The sequence below is a fragment of the Pelophylax lessonae genome (assembly GCF_965119305.1).
Source record: "Pelophylax lessonae genome assembly, chromosome: 11".
Classification (NCBI taxonomy): Eukaryota; Metazoa; Chordata; class Amphibia; order Anura; family Ranidae; genus Pelophylax; species Pelophylax lessonae.
The window spans coordinates 213,529,934-213,550,634 of NC_138778.1; the positions used below are offsets into that span (position 1 = coordinate 213,529,934).

Below are 20,701 nucleotides of genomic sequence, written 5' to 3' on the forward strand. Positions count from 1 at the left end.
TATATATACAGTATACACCTCCCCCATATTACTATATATACAGTATACACCTCCCCCATATTACTATATATATACAGTATACACCTCCCCCATATTACTATATATACAGTATACACCTCCCCATATTACTATATATACAGTATACACCTCCCCCATATTACTATATATATATATATATATATATATATATATATATATACAGTATACACCTCCCCCATATTACTATATATATATATACAGTATACACCTCCCCCATATTACTATATACAGTATACACCTCCCCCATATTATTATATATATATATACAGTATACACCTCCCCCATATTACTATATATATACAGTATACACCTCCCCCATATTATTATATATATATATACAGTATACACCTCCCCCATATTATTATATATATACAGTATACACCTCCCCCATATTACTATATATACAGTATACACCTCCCCCATATTACTATATATACAGTATACACCTCCCCCATATTATTATATATATACAGTATACACCTCCCCCATATTACTATATATACAGTATACACCTCCCCCATATTACTATATATATATATATATATATATAGTATACACCTCCCCCATATTACTATATATACAGTATACACCTCCCCCATATTACTATATATACAGTATACACCTCCCCCATATTACTATATATACAGTATACACCTCCCCCATATTACTATATATACAGTATACACCTCCCCCATATTACTATATATACAGTATACACCTCCCCCATATTACTATATATACAGTATACACCTCCACCATGTTAGTATGTGTGTATATATATATATATAATACCACATTTGCCGCAGTCAGCAGAAGTTTGAGGCTGGTATAAAGAGATGCTGTAAAGCGGGAATGTTTCCAGAAGTATATTATTTAATAGTTTATTTTTTATCAATTTTCAAAATGCAAAGTGATCGATGAGAAGAGAAATCAAAGTCCAATCAATATTTGGTGTGACTCTGACTCCACCCCCGGCATCAGACCAGCGATCAGTCCTTACACTTGCACACAGTGGGGTATTTTGTAGGATTAGTGTCAGCTGTCTGATTATCCAATTATAACAAGCATCATCAATTTCATAGGTAGGTTAAAATGCAGTCATTAACTTCTTCCTGGCTGCGCTATAGCTGAGTGACGGCTACAGCTCAGTCACACATTTCCGGGGGGGGGGGGGGTCTATTGACATCCTCCCATGATCGCTTTTCCTGCGCGCATCGGCAGGGATCTGTGATTCTTTCAGATACCGCTGATCACAGATCGGGTAAAGAGCCAATGACAGATGCTTTTTTTGCCATGTGATCAGCTATGTCCAATCAGTGTAAACAGAATTTGCTAGTTATTGGAAGTCAGCGCGAGGAGAGGAGATCCGTTAAGTGACAAGTGGCACAGGGGACATTTCCACGGATTATATCTGTGCTCATCAGTGCCCCCCTCGTCAGGGCAGCCTCGTCTGTGGCAGCCTCATTAGGGCACCCTCGTCTGTGGCAGCCTCATTAGGGCACCCTCGTCTGTGGCAGCCTCATTAGGGCACCCTCGTCTGTGGCAGCCTCATTAGGGCACCCTCGTCTGTGGCAGCCTCATTAGGGCACCCTCGTCTGTGGCAGCCTCATTAGGGCACCCTCGTCTGTGGCAGCCTCATTAGGGCACCCTCGTCTGTGGCAGCCTCATTAGGGCACCCTCGTCTGTGGCAGCCTCATTAGGGCACCCTCGTCTGTGGCAGCCTCATTAGGGCACCCTCGTCTGTGGCAGCCTCATTAGGGCACCCTCGTCTGTGGCAGCCTCATTAGGGCACCCTCGTCTGTGGCAGCCTCATTAGGGCACCCTCGTCTGTGGCAGCCTCATTAGGGCACCCTCGTCTGTGGCAGCCTCATTAGGGCACCCTCGTCTGTGGCAGCCTCATTAGGGCACCCTCGTCTGTGGCAGCCTCATTAGGGCACCCTCGTCTGTGGCAGCCTCATTAGGGCACCCTCGTCTGTGGCAGCCTCATTAGGGCACCCTCGCCTGTGGCAGCCTCATTAGGGCACCCTCGCCTGTGGCAGCCTCATTAGGGCACCCTCGCCTGTGGCAGCCTCATTAGGGCACCCTCGCCTGTGGCAGCCTCATTAGGGCACCCTCGCCTGTGGCAGCCTCATTAGGGCACCCTCGCCTGTGGCAGCCTCATTAGGGCACCCTCGCCTGTGGCAGCCTCATTAGGGCACCCTCGCCTGTGGCAGCCTCATTAGGGCACCCTCGCCTGTGGCAGCCTCATTAGGGCACCCTCGCCTGTGGCAGCCTCGTCTGTGGCAGCCTCATTAGGGCACCCTTGTTGGCGGCAGCCTCATTAGGGCACCCTCGTCTGTGGCAGCCTCATTAGGGCACCCTCGTCTGTGGCAGCCTCATTAGGGCACCCTCGTCTGTGGCAGCCTCATTAGGGCACCCTCGTCTGTGGCAGCCTCATTAGGGCACCCTCGTCTGTGGCAGCCTCGCCTGTGGCAGCCTCATTAGGGCACCCTCGCCTGTGGCAGCCTCGTCTGTGGCAGCCTCATTAGGGCACCCTTGTTGGCGGCAGCCTCATTAGGGCACCCTTGTTGGCGGCAGCCTCATTAGGGCACCCTTGTTGGCGGCGGCCTCATTAGGGCACCCTTGTTGGCGGCGGCCTCATTAGGGCACCCTTGTCGGCGGCGGCCTCATTAGGGCACCCTTGTCGGCGGCGGCCTCATTAGGGCACCCTTGTCAGCGGCGGCCTCATTAGGGCACCCTTGTCGGCGGCGGCCTCATTAGGGCACCCTCGTCGGCGGCGGCCTCATTAGGGCACCCTCGTCGGCGGCAGCCTCATTAGGGCACCCTCGTCGGCGGCAGCCTCATTAGGGCACCCTCGTCGGCGGCAGCCTCATTAGGGCACCCTCGTCGGTGGCAGCCTCATTAGGGCACCTTCGTCGGTGGCAGCCTCATTAGGGCACCCTCGTCTGTGGCAGCCTCATTAGGGCACCCTCGTCTGTGGCAGCCTCATTAGGGCACCCTCGTCTGTGGCAGCCTCATTAGGGCACCCTCGTCTGTGGCAGCCTCATTAGGGCACCCTCGTCTGTGGCAGCCTCATTAGGGCAGCCTCATTGGTGGCCATCAGTGAAGGGAAAAAACAACTTGCAAAATTTAACAAACCAGGAAAGTTTTTTTTGTTTTTTTTTATATACGTAAAGCAAAGAATAACCCCAAAGGTGAACAAATACCACCAAAAGAGAGCTCCATTTATCTCAAAAATGTTACAAATTTCATTTGGGTACAGTGTTGCATGACTGCACAATTGTCATTCAAAGTGAAAACATTGGCCGGGGCAGGAAGGGGGTAAAAGTGCCTTGTAGGCAAGTGGTTCCAGCGGTAGTAAATCGCCCCCCAAAAAAAATAAATTGGGTCCCCCGCAGCATTATGCCATAGTGTAGTAGTAGTAGTATGCACAGCGTTACTAGCACATTATGACCGGCTTACCTGCAAACAGAGCCCTCCAGCGCAGCACTGTCATGGCTCCGCTGACTCCTCCATCTTCACCCTGTCCTTTTGGGTTCCACTTGAATGGCCGGAACCATGATGACGATGCGTTTGGGCAGGTGACGTCATCTGCTATTGGCCATGTGAATATATCCTCATAGGTGTACGGTGAGGAATATATTCATTCATTGTGTATGGCCATGGCCAGCATAAGTGACAGCAGGTGCAGAGAGCTGGTATCAAACTACCTGCCTATTACAAGGGAGTCTCTCATGAATATTCTATAACAAATCCGGTCTGAAAATGTGCAAAATAGTGTTTTAGGACTTTTCAAATTTAACAAAATTTTGATCTGAGTTTGTCCAAAGACATGCTGGTAGGTTAATTGGATCCTGTATAAAATTGGCCCTACTATATATATGAATGTGAGTTAGGGACCTTAGATTGTAAGCTCCTTGAGGGCAGGGACTGATGTGAATGTGTAATGTATATGTAAAGCGCTGTGTAAATTGACAGCGCTATATAAGAACCTGAAATAAATAAAATAAAAATAAATAGATATGTATCACATTTAAACCTCTAATAATACATCTATCTGTCTAAGAGTGTACTAAATGTCCAACTATATAGCTGGGTATTTATAATTACGACTGCATATAGATATTCAAGAATATTAGCTAGATTATACACCAACCTTTTTTTTGTTTGTTTTTAGGTTTTTTTATCCGATTAGCCAATTAAAGCGATAATCGGCCAACTAATCGATTATGAAAATGATCGTTAGTTGCAGCCCTAATTCATTGTACCTACAGGTGCAGTGCCTTGAGAAAATATTCACCCCCCCCCCCCCCCCCCCCCTTGACTTTAAGTTCAATGTTTTGTTTACCTGAATTTTATGTGATGGATCAGAACACAATAGTCTAAAGCCTCGTACACACGCAACGATTATCGGCCGACCGATCGGCCGTCTTTTGTCCAGTGTTGTTGTGTTGGTTGAAATGTGCTCTAGACTGCACACGAATTTTCTCGGCCAACAAAAATCTACTTCAGAAGTGATGTCATGTGCTGGTTTTCTTTCCGTGTGTTTTTTCATCTCTGAGCATGCCCAGTCTTGCTCATCAGATTTTTGTCTGCCGAAATCTGTACTGACTGACGGAAAATAGGCCGTTGTGGTGACGGCCAACAAAAATTTTGTAGTCTGCACACCAGATTTTATTCGGCCGAAGAGTCGGTTGTCGAAAGCATCATATTAACAAGCCGAAAATCGGCCGATCGGACGTTGGCTGAAAATTCCCAGCCAATAATCGATGCGTGTGTACGAGGCATTAGTTGGTGAAGTGAAATGAGAAGTGTGTGTGTGTATGTGTGTATATATATATAATTTAAAACTATTTTTTGGCAATAGAAAACCGAACATTGGCATATTAGTATGTATTCACCCCCTTTGTTATGGAGCCCATAAAAAGCTCTGGTGCAACCAATTACCTTCAGAAGTCACATAAATTAGTGAAATGATGTCCACCTGTGTGCAATCTAAAGCCCCGTACACATGATCAGATTATTGGACGATCTGTCGTCCATTTTTTGTGGCATGCTAGTCTGATGTGGAAAGTGAAGAGGTTATTTTCATACGAATTTTCCCGTACGACAGAATTCTACTTCAGAAATTATGTCATGTGTTTGGATTGCTTTCTTTGTGTTCTTTCGTCTCTGAGCATGCCTAGTCTTGCTCTTAAGATTTTTTTCAGTCAAAATCTGTACTAATGAGACGAAAATCCTGCACATCAGGATTTTGTCAGCCGAAAAAAGTCGGAGTCGGCTGTAGCATACTAACAATCCAAAAATCGACAGGTCGGACGAAATTTCCCTTCAGATTTTCTTATCGTGTGTACGGGCCTTAAGTGTCACATGATCGGTCATTACATATACGCACCTTTTTTTTGAAAGGCCCCCAGAGGCTGCAACACCTAAGCAAGGAGGCACCACTAACCAAACACTGCCATGAAGATCAAGGAACTCTCCAAACAAGTAAGGGACAATGTTGTTGAGAAGTACAAGTCAGGGTAAGGTTATAAAAAAATATCCAATCTTTGATGATCCCCAGGAGCACCATCAAATCTATCATAACCAAATGGAAAGAACATGGCACAACAGCAAACCTGCCAAGAGACGGCCGCCCACCAAAACTCACCGACCGGACAAGGAGGGCATTTATCAGAGAGGCAGCACAGAGACTTAAGGTAACCCTGGAGGAGCTGCAGAGTTCCATAGCAGAGACTGGAGTATCTGTACATAGGAGGACAATAAGCCGTACGCTCCATAGAGTTGGGCTTTATGGCAGAGTGGCCAGAAGAAAGACATTACTTTCAGCAAAAAACAAAATGGCACGTTTTGAGTTTGCGAAAAGGCATGCGGGAGACTTCCAAAATGTATGGAGGAAGGTGCTCTGGTCTGATGAGACTAAACTTGAACTTTTCGGCCATCAAAGAAAACGTCTTTCGCAAACCCAACACAGCGCATCACCCAAAGAACACCATCCCCACAGTGAAACATGGTGGTGGCAGCATCATGCTGTGGGGAGGTTTTTCAGCAGCCGGGACTGGGAAACTGGTCAGAGTTGAGGGAAAGATGGGTGGTGCTGAATACAGGGATATCCTTGAGCAAAACCGGTACCACTCTGCGTGATTTAAGGACGGAAGTTCATCTTCTAACAGGACAATGACCCCAAACACACTGCTAAAGCAACACTTGAGTGGTTTAAGGGGAAACATGTAAATGTGTTGGAATGGCCTAGTCTAAGCCCAGACTTCAATCCAATAGAAAATCTGCGGTCAGACTTAAAGATTGCCGTTCACAACCGCAAACCATCCAACTTGAAGGAGCTGGAGCAGTTTTGCAAGGAGGAATGGGTAAAAATCCCAGTGGTGAGATGTGGCTAGCTCATAGAGACATATCCAAACTGACTTGGAGCTGTGATTGCCACAAAAGGTGGCTCTACAAAGTATTGAGTTCAGGGGGGTAAATAGCTATGCACATTGACTTTTTTTTTTTTGTTATTTTGTCCTAATTGTTCTTTGCTTCACAATAAAAAAAAAAATCTTCAAAGTTGCGGGCATGATCTGTAAATGAAATGATGCAAAACCTCAATCCATGTTAATTCCAAGTTGTGAGGCAACAAAACACGAAAAATGCCAAGGGAGTGAATACTTTTGCAAGACACTGTAAGCTTACCTGTAAGTACAAGTAAAGCAAGTGACTTGTACTGCCACTTTAATTGAAGCAGAAACAGCTGTGTAGGAGGCTTAAAACGGTGAGGAACAGCCAAACTCTGCTACTAAGGTGATGTTTTGGAAGACCATTTCATGTCACAGGTCATTCACCATGGTGAGACTGAACATAGCAACAAAGAAAAGGTATACCGGTCTGTTGTAACGCAGGTCAGTGACGAGATCTGAACCTAGTCGCTCTCCCCCCACCTTGAGTCTTTATGCCCCATGTTGGCATGGTCTACACCACAGCATTTGCAGTGGTAGAGCAGAGTAGGACTGGCCAGAAGAGGGATTACTTTGACGCAGTTGGCCAGCTTAAACATGTATTGCAATATATGTGAACTAAATATCCCTGTTTTTCATTGCATAGTTTGCTGTAAAGGGTGTAGTAGTGTGCAGAGAGTCCATCCAGAATTTGTAGTGGGCACAGCAAAAGGGACACGAGGTAGTTATGCTGCATCAGCAATGTCCCTCTCAGGCAAAGATTTTAGAGCAGATCAGGGGTTCATAATGTGCTGTTCAAGCTCTCTTGAAGAAGCTCAAAGAAATGGGCCGTAGACGCAGTGGTCGGGTAACGTTGAGGAGCGTGGGCCATAGACGCAGTGGTCGGGTAACGTTGAGGAGCGTGGGCCGTAGACGCAGTGGTCGGTTAACGTTGAGGAGCGTGGGCCGTAGGCACAGTGGTCGGGTAACGTTGAGGAGCGTGGGCCGTAGGCACAGTGGTCGGGTAACGTTGAGGAGTGTAGACCGTAGACGCAGTGGTCGGGTAACGCTGAGGAGCGTAGACGCAGTGGTCGGGTAACGTTGAGGAGCGTAGACCGTAGACGCAGTGGTCGGGTAACGTTGAGGAGCGTAGACCGTAGACGCAGTGGTTGGCCAAGGAAACCTAATGCAGCAGTTGAAAGACACAACATGCTTACTTCCCTTCCACATCAAAAGATGTCCAGCAGTGCCATCAGCACTGAACTGGAGGAAACCAGTGGGATCCAGGTACTCCCATCTACTGTCTGGAGAAGTCTGGCCAGAAGTGGTCTTCGTAGAAGAATTTCAACCAAAAAGCCACCATACTTCTAATGAGGGAACAAGGCTAAGCCACCTAACTATGCAGGAAAACATAGGAATCGGGTGCAGAAAAATGGCAGCAAGTGCTCTGGACTGATGAGTCGAAATGTGAAATATTTGGCTGTTGCAGGAGGCAGTTTGTTGGTTAAGGGCTGGAGAGCGGTACAATAGTGTCTACAACCAACTGTGAAGCATGGCGGAGGTCCCTTGCAAATTTGGGGCTGCATTTCTGCAAATGGAGTTGGTGATTAGGCCAGTATCAATGGTGTCCTCAATGCTGAGAAATACAGGCAGATACTTCTTCATCATGTCATACCATCAGGGAGGAGTGTGATTGGCCCCAAATTTTATTCTGCAGCAGGACAACCACCCCAAACATGCAGCCAATGTCATTTAGAACTATATTCAGGGTTAAGAACAAGGAGTCCTGGAAGAGATGGTTTGTCCCCTACAGAGCCCTGATCTCACCACCATGGAGTCTGTCTGGGATGACATGAAGAGACAGAAGGATTTGAGGCATTCGACATCCACAGAAGATCTGTGCTTGGTTCTCCGAGATGTACATAGAACAACCTACCTGCCGAGTGTCTTCAACAACTGTGTGCAGGTCTACCTAGAAGAATTCATGCTGGTTTGAAGGCAAAGGGGGGTGGTGGTGGGGGGGGGGGGGGGTCACACCAAATATTGATTGGTTTTGGATTTCTCTTTTGTTCATTTACTTTCCATTTTGTTAATTGCTAAAAAAATAAACTATTAACCAGTTCCCGACCGCATTACTTAAATGTATGGTGCCTCTGCTGTGTAGGATCCTGCGCTTCCGGGTCTGGGGCGTGCATGTGCGCTGCCGGTGGCCTGCTCCCGCTGGCCTGCTCCCGCTGTGCATAATTATCTGCGGGTACCATGGACTCAATCTCCGCTGCCACCCGCCGATCATTTGGCAGAGAGCCAGAACGTTGATCTGCACATGTAGATGAGGCTGATCGCCGTTCTGTCAGTAGGGAAGGAATGGATCCTGTGTCTCTGCAAAGCAAGGACATGGATCAATGCCTTCTCCCAGTAAAAGCACCTCTCACACAGTACACAAGCACTGGCTGGCTAGGCACACAGTTAACCCTTTGATCGCCCCCCTGATGTTTAACCCCTTCCCAGCCAGTGTCATTAGTATAGTGACAGTGCATATTTTTAGCACTGATCACTGGTTCCCAAAAAGATTCAGTGTCTGATTTAACCGCTGCAATATCGCAGTCCCACTATAAGTCGCTGATTGCCGCCATTACTGCTTAAAAAAAAATAAAAAATAAAGGTATATATCCCTTAGTTTGTAGACGCTATCACTTTTGCGCAAACTAATCAATATACACTTATTGGGATTTTTTTTAGCAAAAATATGTAGCTGATTACATATTGGCCTAATGTTCGTTGAATTTTGATACTTTTTTTTTTTTTTTATTATTTTCTTGTTTATTGGATATGTTTTATAGCAGAAAGTAGTGCAAAAAAAGTAAAAACCGCCGAGGTGATCAAATACCACTAAAATAAATCTCTAGTTGTGGGGATAATAGGACTTCAACTTTATTTGGGTACAGCGTCGCACGACCGCGCAATTGTCAGTTAAAGTAACGCAGTGCAGTATCGCGAAAAATGGCCTGGTCATGAAGGTGGGGAAAACCTTCGGGAGGTCAAGTGGTTAACGCTTCAATTTTTTGAAAGCATTCTCTATTTACACCATTTTTTCACACTACACATTTGCACAATAGTGTACCTCCCCTCTCTTCATTACTATAGATGGAGAGATAAAATGTGTGTGTATATATATATATATATATATATATATATATATATATATATATATATATATATATATATTCTATCCCCTCCACGTTACACCATACATAACACCCCCCCCCCCCCTCAATTACGCTATATATAGATCCCCCTCCACATTCACTGGATCTATATAGCGCCAACCGTTTGTGCAGTGCTTTACAATCTAAAGGAAGACCGTATCCTTGCAATACAATAAAATGCAAGAGGGCCCAGCTCATAGTAGCTTACAATCTAAAGGGGAGGGGGGGCGAGGCAAAGGGTAACAATTGGGGAATGAGTTGATGGGATAAGTTAAACTTTCAGTTAGTTGGAGACGGCATAGGCTAACCTGAAGAGATCAGTTTTCAGGGATGGCCTAAAGGGCGAAGGTAGGAGATATTCAATCAAAAATTACACTGCTCCAGGTTAGCGTGCCATTCGCATCTTGCGATCCCTGTGGTGGGTACTCGCCCCGGCCCATCGCCCTCATACAGCAATATAGAGGAAACACCGTAGAGATGCTTTATCCTTTAATCCATTAATCAGATGAAGACCGCACAAAAGACAAAGTATGCTTTAGCTGTTAACGCGTTTCACACATGCTAGTGCTTAATCATAACCATTACCAGCTCAGTTTTAGAGAAATTTAGTTTTGAGGAAGTGGTGTGACATCAATGCTGATATGTCAGTAATAAGACTAAAGGCCCGTACACACGTACCGATCGTCAGCGAACGATCGGCCGTCTTTTGTCCCTGGGCTGTCGGTGTCTGTTGAAAAGTGCAAAGACAGCACAAGAATTTTGTCCGCCGACTACAGCCGACTGCAGAAGTGATGTCATGTAATGGTTAACTTTCCCTGTGTTTTTTCTTTTCTGAGCATGCCCAGTCTTGCAAATCTGCGGTCTGTCGTCCGAATTCTGTACTGACTGGCGAACAATCGGCCGCTCTGGTGTCGGCATACAAAAATTTTAATGCTTGCAAGACAGACTCTTGTCGGCAGAATGTGCGCTGACGGCTGTCGGAGGCACCATACAAACAAACGTACAATCGGCAGATCTTTCGTCCGCCGACGTTTGTATGCCGACGATCGGTACGTGTGTACGGGCCTTAAGACTCCATTCATATTGATCTGACTTGTCAGGCGACTTGTCAGCCTGACAAGTCGCGGTCCTCCCGCTCCCACTGTGTAGTACAGGAGCCGTTCTAATATGAGCGACACAAGTCGCTCCGACTTAGAAAAAGGGTCCTGTACTACTTCGGGGCGACCTGGAGGCGACTTGCATTGACTTCCATTATGTGAAGTCCGTGCAAGTCGTGCCGAAGTCGCGCTGCACGCGACTTCACAGGTCGCCCCCTAAGTCGGAGCGACCTAATGTGAACGGGGTCTAAAGGAGTAAGGAGAAGAGGGATAGATTTGGGTGCCATCAGCATAGAGATGGTATTGGAAGGTAATCAAGTGACCAAGGGAGGAGGTGTAGATAAAGAAGAGAAGGGGCCCAAGAAAGCCTTGGGGGACTTCTACAGAAAGAGGAAGTGGAGAGGAGTAGACAGTTATAGGTAACACTGAAGAAGTGCTGTGATAGGGGAATTAGGAAAGAGCTGAATGCAGTGGAGTTTGAGAAGAAGCGGGTGGTCAACCGTATCAAAGGCCGCAGACAGTTCTAGTAGTAGGAGTATGGAGTAGTGGCCATTGGTTTAGCAGTTAATCATTAGTGAGCAAAAGTCGGACATAAGGGGTGAAGGTTGTTCTCAGTGAGGTAGGAGCTCAGACGGTTTTAGACTAAGCATTCAAAAAGTTTAGAGGTAAATGGGAGCAAGGGGATAGGTCCTAGGTTGTTCAGGTTGCTGGGGTCCAGTGAGGGATTTTTAAGTTTTGAGGTGTGCCTGCTTTAGAGGGGAGTGTAAGCTGCCAGTAGAGAGGGAGAGATTGTAGATGTGAGTGAGAGAGCATAGGGGAGAAGAGGGAGACCGTAGTAGTTGTGAGGGAACAGGATCCAGGGGACTATTAGTTAGGTGGGCATCTGAGAAAAGGTTGGTAACCTCTTGCTCTAACCTCAGGTGTCATCAGCCTGCAAGGTTGTAGCGGTCGGGGCCTGTTTTTGCATGTAGTTGAGGCGCCAGTACCTCCAGTGAGGATGAGTGACCTGTTGTAAACAGAAGTAGCCAGGATGGGGGAAGAGATTTTATCGTGGAGATGGTCAGTAGCAGAATAAAGAAGCAAAGGGTTAAAGTGGAAACGGTTTCTATGAGTAATCGTTTGCTGCTTGGAGGGATAAGTGGAGACAAGGATACTGTGAAACTGATGAGGTAGTGATCCGAGAGAGGAAAGCGGGTGGTGTTGAGGTTGCCAGCAGTGCAGAGATGGGAGATTACCAGGTCAAGAGTGTTACCATCAGAGTGAGTGGAAGTTGTGTCCATGTGTGTTTGGGCAAAATGTTAAGGTTAAGTTGAGATGCAGCCGGGCTGTTCAAATTAACAGGCATGCTATCACAAAGAATGATAGTGGGCATTTCAGAGGAGAGAATGTAGGGTACCCAGGCACAGAAGTCATCGAAAAATCCCTGCAATTCGTGGAGAAAACAGACAAATACAGTGGGTCTCAAAAGAGGAGACGGGGGTAGGAAGGACTTGAAATGTGCTCTGTGGGGAAAGGGGGAATCCAACTCTACCTCCTTTCCTGCCACTGGGTCTGAGGCCACCATGGGAGAGAGATGCAAGAGAAGCAGAGTCAGATTCTTGAAGCTAGGTATCAGGAATGGCAAGTACAGATGAGAGATCAAGCTTGTGCTCAGATGTGAGCTTGTTACAGACAGAGCAGGCATTCCAGAGATTACGTACCCCCCTCTTCTCCACATTACACCGTACATCTATCCCCCCCCCCCCCCAAATGTTACACTATATGCACCCTCACACTATATACACCCCCCTAACATCACACCATGGGAGAGAGATACAAGAGAAGCAGAGTCAGATTCTTGAAGCTAGGTATCAGTAATAGCAAGTACAGATAATGAGAGATCAAGCTTGTGCTCAGATGTGAGCTTGTTATAGGCAGAGCGGGCAGTCCAGAGATTACCTACCCCCCCTCTTCTCCACATTACACCGTACCCCCCTCTTCTCCACATTACACCATACATATATTCTCCCCCCCCCCTAAATGTTACACTATATACACCCTCACATTACTCTATATACATCCCCCTAACATCACACCATATATACACCTTCCTCCCCACATATATTATACATACACACACGTTACACTATATGCACCCTTGCATTACACAATATAATGTATAAATCCCCCTCACATCACACCATAACTACATTACACTATACTATAATCGCTTTACACATATGTAGTGCAATGATGGGTGAGGGAAAGATGAGGGAGGAGGTATATAATGTCGTGTTAGGTAGTTAGGGGGGGTATATTGTGTAAGATATATGGTGTGTTGTTAATGGTTGGGAGGTTATATAATTGCAGGGTAAGAAATTGTGCTATATTGAAGGGAAGGGGGCATGAGATGCATGCTTTGTCCTATATAATGTAGTTTTGTTTGCAGACCAGTTTTAGAAGGCTGATTTCTGATTGCAGCCATATCTATTTATTGGAATAGAAAAGTGACCAGCATTTGTTTCTTCCTCAGGTCTTAGAGAATTATTCAGACGCACCGATGACCCCAAAACAGATTCTGAATGTGATCGAGGCTGAGGGGCTGAAAGATACAAAGTGAGTTTAATGGTAGAGTACCGGCCGCAACCCCCCCTTAGTTCACCTGGATAATAATATGCAAATAGTGACTTTCTGGAAGTCACTATCTGCCTGTTTTTTTTTTTTTTTTTTTTTGGCTCTCCCTGGACTGTCTTTTGGGGGAGATTAGAGAGCTCACAAGAAGATTTTTTTTTTTTTTTTTAATCTAGCGCAATGTAGAAGTACACAAGTGTGCAAAGGGTTCATCCCAGTAATTTTAGTGTTAATGTGGTCACACCCCTTTAACACCTGGTAGATGATGTACATAAACAAGCAATTGGGATCTGAGCACAGGTATATCTTTTTTCTGTTGTATTTCAAGTCAGTGGCCAGACCTAAACCTTGTAGCTCTGCACCATGTTGGCATGGTGTCCACAGTAGCATTTGCAGTGGCAGAGCAGAGTAGGACTGGCCATAAGAGGGATTACTTTGACGCAGTTGGCCAGCTTAAACATGTATTGCGAATATGTGTGAACTAAATATCCCTATTTTTATTGCAAAGTTTGCTAGAAAGGGTATACAGCAGTGTGCAGAGGGTTCATGCAGTCATTTTAGTGTTCATGTGGTCACACCCCTTTAGCACCTGGTAGATTATATACATGTACAAGCTATTGGGATCTGAGCACAGGTATATCTTGTTTCTATTACAATGTAGAATTGGCGCATTGTGGAACTACCTGAATGTGGCACCCCAGTGGCTCTAAGAACCAAAAGTGTTGCAGATACTTAGAGGAGCTCCAGTCAACCCCCCCAAAAAAATTAGAAGTTAACAGCTACAAATACTGTAGGTGCTGACTTTGAGGGGTACGTTCACACTGATGTAACAGTAAAATTAGTCTGTATATGCAGCAAAGCATGCTTGTTATACTCACTGTGGAACCTAAGGGGTTAATCCTATGCATTGTGTAAAAAGGCTGTCTGATCCTGTCTTCTCTGATTTCTCCCCCCCCCCCCCCCCCACACACACTTTTTTTTTTTTTTTTTTACTTTATCCAATCCATCTGCTGATCGAACAGAGCCTTGGAGGCACTCTGCACATGCTCAGTTTGGCATGTGTTGCTGGAGAGTGTTTTATTATTTATTTATTTTTTTTGGGGGGGGGGGTGTATGTGATCAGAAAACGGCCAATCAGCACTCACCAGACAGAGGGTCAGGGGTCCTGCATCCTCATAAGACAGTCAGAGTAAAATGAAAACTCCTCCTACAAGCTTTAACCAGACACTGATAGAAGTCACAAAACTGCTATATACTGCTGATGAGAAAAGGTGCTTAGCATTTTATATTTACTAAAATAATTACATTTCCATGTTCTATGTACTGTGGGAGACCAGATATAGTGACTGCAGGCTCCTGGGGAGACTAGATATAGTGACTGCAGGCTCCTGGGGAGACTAGATATAGTGACTGCAGGCTCCTGGGGAGACTAGATATAGTGACTGCAGGCTCCTGGGGAGACTAGATATAGTGACTGCAGGTTCCTGGGGAGACTAGATATAGTGACTGCAGGCTCCTGGGGAGACCAGATATAGTGACTGCAGAGTCCTGGGGAGACCAGATATAGTGACTGCAGAGTCCTGGGGAGACCAGATATAGTGACTGCAGAGTCCTGGGGAGACCAGATATAGTGACTGCAGAGTCCTGGGGAGACCAGATATAGTGACTGCAGAGTCCTGGGGAGACCAGATATAGTGACTGCAGGCTCCTGGGGAGACCATATATAGTGACTGCAGGCTCCTGGGGAGACCAGATATAGTGACTGCAGGCTCCTGGGGAGACCAGATATAGTGACTGCAGGCTGCTGGGTTTAGTAAAACTAGAAATTCTGCTTTAATGCATTTGATGCAGCACATTATCAAGAGGGATTAGCGCCAAAAAAGTGGCGTAGCAGCGTTATCGAACTCCCTGCAAATCGTTCTAGATTGTCCACCTTCCTTATTTATTTGTTTTTTTTATTCTTTATTGAATAAAGATAAAATTCTACGGAGACAGGTGTACATTATGCTAGCACAGTGGAACTTATAGGGACCAATAACATTAGTCATAATGAGATAGATTGTCCCCTTTTGTATATATTTGTCATAATTACAAATCAAATGCATAAAAGTGAGTCATTTTTCATGTGAATATTTTATATCCTGTCACTAATGTGTTTTTTTCTTTTTTTTTTTTTTTCTTTCTTTCATATATAATAATCAATGGCATCTACAGAAGGTAAGAACAGTTGTAATGCAAAATATGAGCATAGAATTCCATCCTATACCTAACTAGTCTTAAAAAGACTGGGCTTTTTTTAAGCCCAGTGCATAGTCTTAACAAATTATTATACAAGATTTATAAAGCGCCAATAGTTTGTGCAGTACAGATTTATGATTTTTATTATATATAATTATTATTTTGTGAACTGACATATTTTTTTTTTGTACAGCGGATCCTCACCCCTTGCTTGCTTGAATGCCATGTTACATTCTAACTCCAGAACCCGAGAGGCTCTTTTCTACAAGCTCCCTGGACGGATAAGTCTGTTTACAATGAAGGTGAGTGTGGTCTGTGTGTAGCGCAGTTTTGCTGTGTTTGGCTCCTGCATGCATAGTAAGGTCCGGTGCTCATACTGCTGGGCACATGGGCGGAGGCACTTCACTAGATATAAGCCCCTACTGCGCATGTGTCGCCTAAGCACGGCACCAAGGGGTGTGTCAATTCAGTCCTGGTTGGGAGTATGTACATCAGGGAGACAGCAAGGCAAAGGAGTCTCCCTATAGGCGGAATCTACCTGCATCAGACTTTTAAACATTTCAGCTCCGGTAGGTTTTACCCCCTTCCTGACCAGAGCACTTTTTGCAATTTGGCACTGCGCTGCTTTAACTGGTAATTGCGCGGTCATGCAACGCTGTACCCAAACAAAATTTGCAACCTTTTTTTTTCCCCCCACAAATACAGCTTTCTTTTGGTGGTATTTGATCACCATTGGGGTTTTTATTTTTTGCAATATAAACGAAAAAAGACCGAACATTTAAAAAAAAAAAATTTCTACAAAAAAAAAAAAATCCAATCAATTTTTGTCATACAGTTAAGCCAAAATGTATTCAGCCACGTCTTGGGGTAAAAAAACTTCAAAAAGCGTATTTGTTTTTTGCAAAAGGTATAGTGTCTACAAACTATGGTACATATACTTGAATTTATGCAACTTTTAGTTTAACTGCCTATCTCATTTCTTAAGGTGCTAAAATGTCAGGGCAGTACAACCCCCACCCCCCTAATGACCCCTTTTTAGAAATTACGCACTCCAAAGAATTTGCTTAGAGGCATGTTGAGCCCATTGAATATTTCATTTTTTTTTTTTTTGTCACAAGTGATTGAAAAGTGCCTAAATAGTAATTTTACACAAAGTTATCACTGAAATTATACTTCTCGCACATGCCATGGGTAAATGTGGAATTACACCCCAAAATAAACATTTCTGCTCCTGAGTACGGGGATACCCCAGGTGTGAGATTTTGTGGGAGCTTAGGCATATACATGATCCCGAAAACCAATCACTGCCTTCAGAATTTCAAAGGGTGTAAATTGCTAATTTTACTTCCTCACTACCAATCACAGTTTCGGAGGCCATGAGATGTCAAGATAGCACAAAACCCCCAAATGACCCCATTTTGGAAAGTAGACACCCAAAGCTATTTGCTGAGAGGCATGTTGAGTCTGTGGAATCTTTTATAGTTTACCACGTTTCATGAAAATGACAAAAAAACTGTACTTTTATTTTTTTTTACACACAGTTGTCACTTAAATGATATATTGCTCACACATGCCAAGCGTATATGTGGAAATACACCCCAAAATACATTCTGCTGCTTCTCCTGAGTATGGGGATACCACATGTGTGAGACTTTTCGGCAGTCTTGCTGCGTACTGGACCCCGAAAACCAATCGCTGCCTTCAGCCTTTCTAAGAGTGGAAATTGTTGATTTCACTCCTCAATACAGTTTAGGAAATGCCAATGAATTGCCAGGATAGCACAACCCCCCCCATGACCCCTTTTCGGAAAGTAGACACCCTAAGCTATTTGCTAAGAGGCATGTTGAGTCCATATATAACAAATGAATGTGCCTAGGTGATAATTGCTCTTTACCAGATACTGCTGCTATCTTATTAAGCACGTCTCAATCACAAATCTAGGCAAAAGAATGACAGGGCTGTATAAAGGTATACCAAAATAAATACTTTTACAATCCTTAAAAGTGCTTAAATCATAAATCCTACTGTGTGAAAGAAAAATTATTAGTAAATTAATATTTTATCAAAAATTATTAGCTTAAGTCCACACTCGATGGATATCCCAGGCAAGGAGGAAAGCAATGAAAGAGAAAAGAGCTCGGCATAGCATAAGATCCTTTAAAAATATTCCCACTTAATTTAAACAATTTGACGCTCACATTCCCCAGTGGGACAGGAGAGCCCAAGAAAACCATGGGGGGGGGGGGGAGTTAGGATTGCTTTTACGGGAAAGCCGACCTCCGACTGAAAAAAACGATACCAAGTTGATGTCTAAACCTGCAGGCGTCATTCCGGTATAACCACTTAAAGTCCACCAACGGAGCCGCTACTTCCTGTATAGTTACGGCTCACAGGCGGAGTGATATCCGATGCACTCCGCCTGTGAGGAGGAGCCGTACACAGGAAGCAGCGGCTTTGCTCTATACTGCAGCCGCATGCTTCCCGGGCTCAGCCACAGACACAGTGCCCCTGCCTAGTGACTACTACAAGCAAATCTCAGACTGCAATTACCTACTTACCCACTATATACTGTCACTGTGTGTATAGATAGATAGATATCTCTCTCTCATATATAAGCACAGCCATAGCAGCCCACATTAAATTATATAGTCATCAAGCAGTGTCTGGCCTACATGATGACTGTTCCTGGCGCTTGGCTCCAATCCGATGGACTGGTCGTTAGGGGGCAAATCCTTGCCGTCCAGAAGTGGTTAAACCTGCAGGAGGTCTGGTGTTTTTATTTATAAATTACTTTACTATTGTTTTAAGCCTGGTTCACATATATGCGTGTTGGCGGCCCATATTTGCACAGGCATAGCAATGCCCATTGATTCGAATGGACTTGGGCAGATATGCCTACGTTTTCGGCTGAAAAAAGGTAAAAGGAGAATTTAAAAAAATACAGTGGCCGTGAAATCCATCCTGCTTTTGTACCATGCGACTTACCTGCAGTTCCTACACACGCAAACTGTGTTTTTAAATGCTGGGCCCACGTATATAAAAATCCAGAAAGCTTGCCAGAGCAGGAACTGCAGGTAAATCGCATGGTACAAAGGCAGGATGGATTTCAAGGCCACTGCATTTTTTTAAATGCTGCATGCACTTTTTTTTCTGCGGAAAACGAGGACATAGCAGCCCGTTCAAATCAATGGGCTGCTATGCCTGTGCAAATGTGGGCCGCCAACCAGCATACATGTGAACCGCCAACCCACATACATGTGAACCACCAACCCGCATACATGTGAACCAGGCCTAAAGCAATAGTAAAGTAATTTATAAATAAAAACACCGGTCCTCTGCAGGTTTAACCACTTCTGGACCGCAAGGATTTACCCCCTTAATGACCAGTCCATTGGATCGGAGCTGAGCGCCAGGAACAGTCATCACCAGGTAGGCCAGACACTGCTTGATGGCTTATTTTAGGCCTGGTTCACAGAGTTTTTACTGACGGACTATAAAATAATGTGCAAAAGTGAACCAAAGTCCTTAAATTCAGCAATGAAATTCAAGTGAGGTAGAAATGTAATAATTGAATACCGTGATATCATATACCGTGGCAAAACCTTAATTAATCGCAGCATGGAAATCTGATACCGTCACATGCCTAATGTGTGTGTCTGTGTATTAGGAATCGGCCCCTGAGGTTGCCGATATTTCGGGAAAGTGCTTGTACCGGAGTGATGCCTGCACCTAAAGGCAACACTCCAGTACCGGCGTCCATAGCAGACAGTCGGCTGTCTTGTAATGACAACCGATGCGGCTGAGAAGCTGCTCTGCTGTCATCTTGGCCCGATAGGCAAGTGGTTAATTAAAGGACCAGCCGAGAGATAAATATTGTTATCCTGGCCATTAAGGGTTAGAGCAGGGATTCTCAAACTACGGCCCTCCAGCCGTTGCAGAACTACACCTCCCATGAGGCATTGTAAAACTCTGACATTTACAGACATGACTAGGCACGATGGGAATTGTAGTTCTTGGACAACTGGAGGGCCATAGTTTGAAGACCCCTGGGTTAGAGCTAGCTATAAATAGGAAAGGAAATCCTTTGCTGACTCTATTGTACATCTTTTCTATCATAGAAGAATGCGGTGCAGTGGTCTCGTGTGCCATTGCCTGAAGATGGGGACACCGAAGACACAGCAGATGAAGAAAGCAGCCAATGGAGTGAGAGCAATACAGGCACTGCCGGTAACCATACTGATGAGGAACACTACATGATCTCTTTATCTACATAAGCTTGATATTTCCGGAACCTGACCGCCTCTTGTCTTTGCAGTGGAATCCTTTGGAAGTGCGTCCTCTTCCCAAGAGTCTAATGTACGAGAAACCAGGTCCCTAGTGCAGGTAATGGCACTGTGCCTGGGAGTGGGTGATATTTGGGGGACTGTTTTTTCTCTGTGACCCTGAGGTGCTCATCCTTTAGGTCAATAAGCAGAAGAGAAGAAGTGGAGTTTTAATGCCTCGTGTCGTTTTGACCCCTCTGAAAGTCAATGGGGCCCATTTACCATCAACCTCTGGTAAGAATTTTGTCCAACTCCAGTCAAATGCATAAAAACATATCTTTGGGTGTAAACTTTTGATCTATGGTGGCATTCCCTAGATATATTAAATTGCCACAAAGGTTATCTGATGTCTTCTGTTTGGGTACATCTGTAGTGACACCTCTATTGTAGTCCTGCCTATGTAGTTGCCCACATTTGATATTCATCTCCCCTGCTACAAAGTATCCATCCTTTTGATATAGGAACAATTTTGGGGTTGGGGGAGCCCTTTTAAAGGGTAGAGTAGGGGTGCAGAGTTCCCTACTAATGCGGGAGATAGAAGAGATATCGAGGTTTATTAAATGGTTGTTCCGAAATGTTCTCAAGGGACAGATTCTATGGAAATCCCTCTCATCATTAGTCCAGGTGGATTGATTTTAGACATAGCTGCTACTTTTTTACAAATTAGGTACTTACCATTGCCTGGGGTACAGTCTTCTGCAGCCAGTTGGTCTTACCGCTGTGGGTCTCCAGAACAGTCATTCTGGATACGGGTG

General features: G+C 44.9%; 1 protein-coding gene across 2 annotated transcripts in view; it reads left to right on the forward strand.

Moving 5' to 3' along the window:
- Positions 1–20,701, forward strand: part of ASXL1 (ASXL transcriptional regulator 1) — a 38,425-nt gene that overhangs the window by 2,649 nt on the left and 15,075 nt on the right. Inside the window, exons 2-6 of one of the 2 annotated variants that reach the window (XM_082271648.1) lie at positions 13,289–13,371; positions 15,818–15,926; positions 19,743–19,851; positions 19,940–20,007; positions 20,087–20,180. In XM_082271648.1, the coding sequence (XP_082127774.1) occupies positions 13,289–13,371; positions 15,818–15,926; positions 19,743–19,851; positions 19,940–20,007; positions 20,087–20,180 (463 nt within the window). The remainder of the gene's footprint in view (positions 1–13,288; positions 13,372–15,817; positions 15,927–19,742; positions 19,852–19,939; positions 20,008–20,086; positions 20,181–20,701) is intronic. The other variant, XM_082271649.1, reaches the window with a different exon arrangement.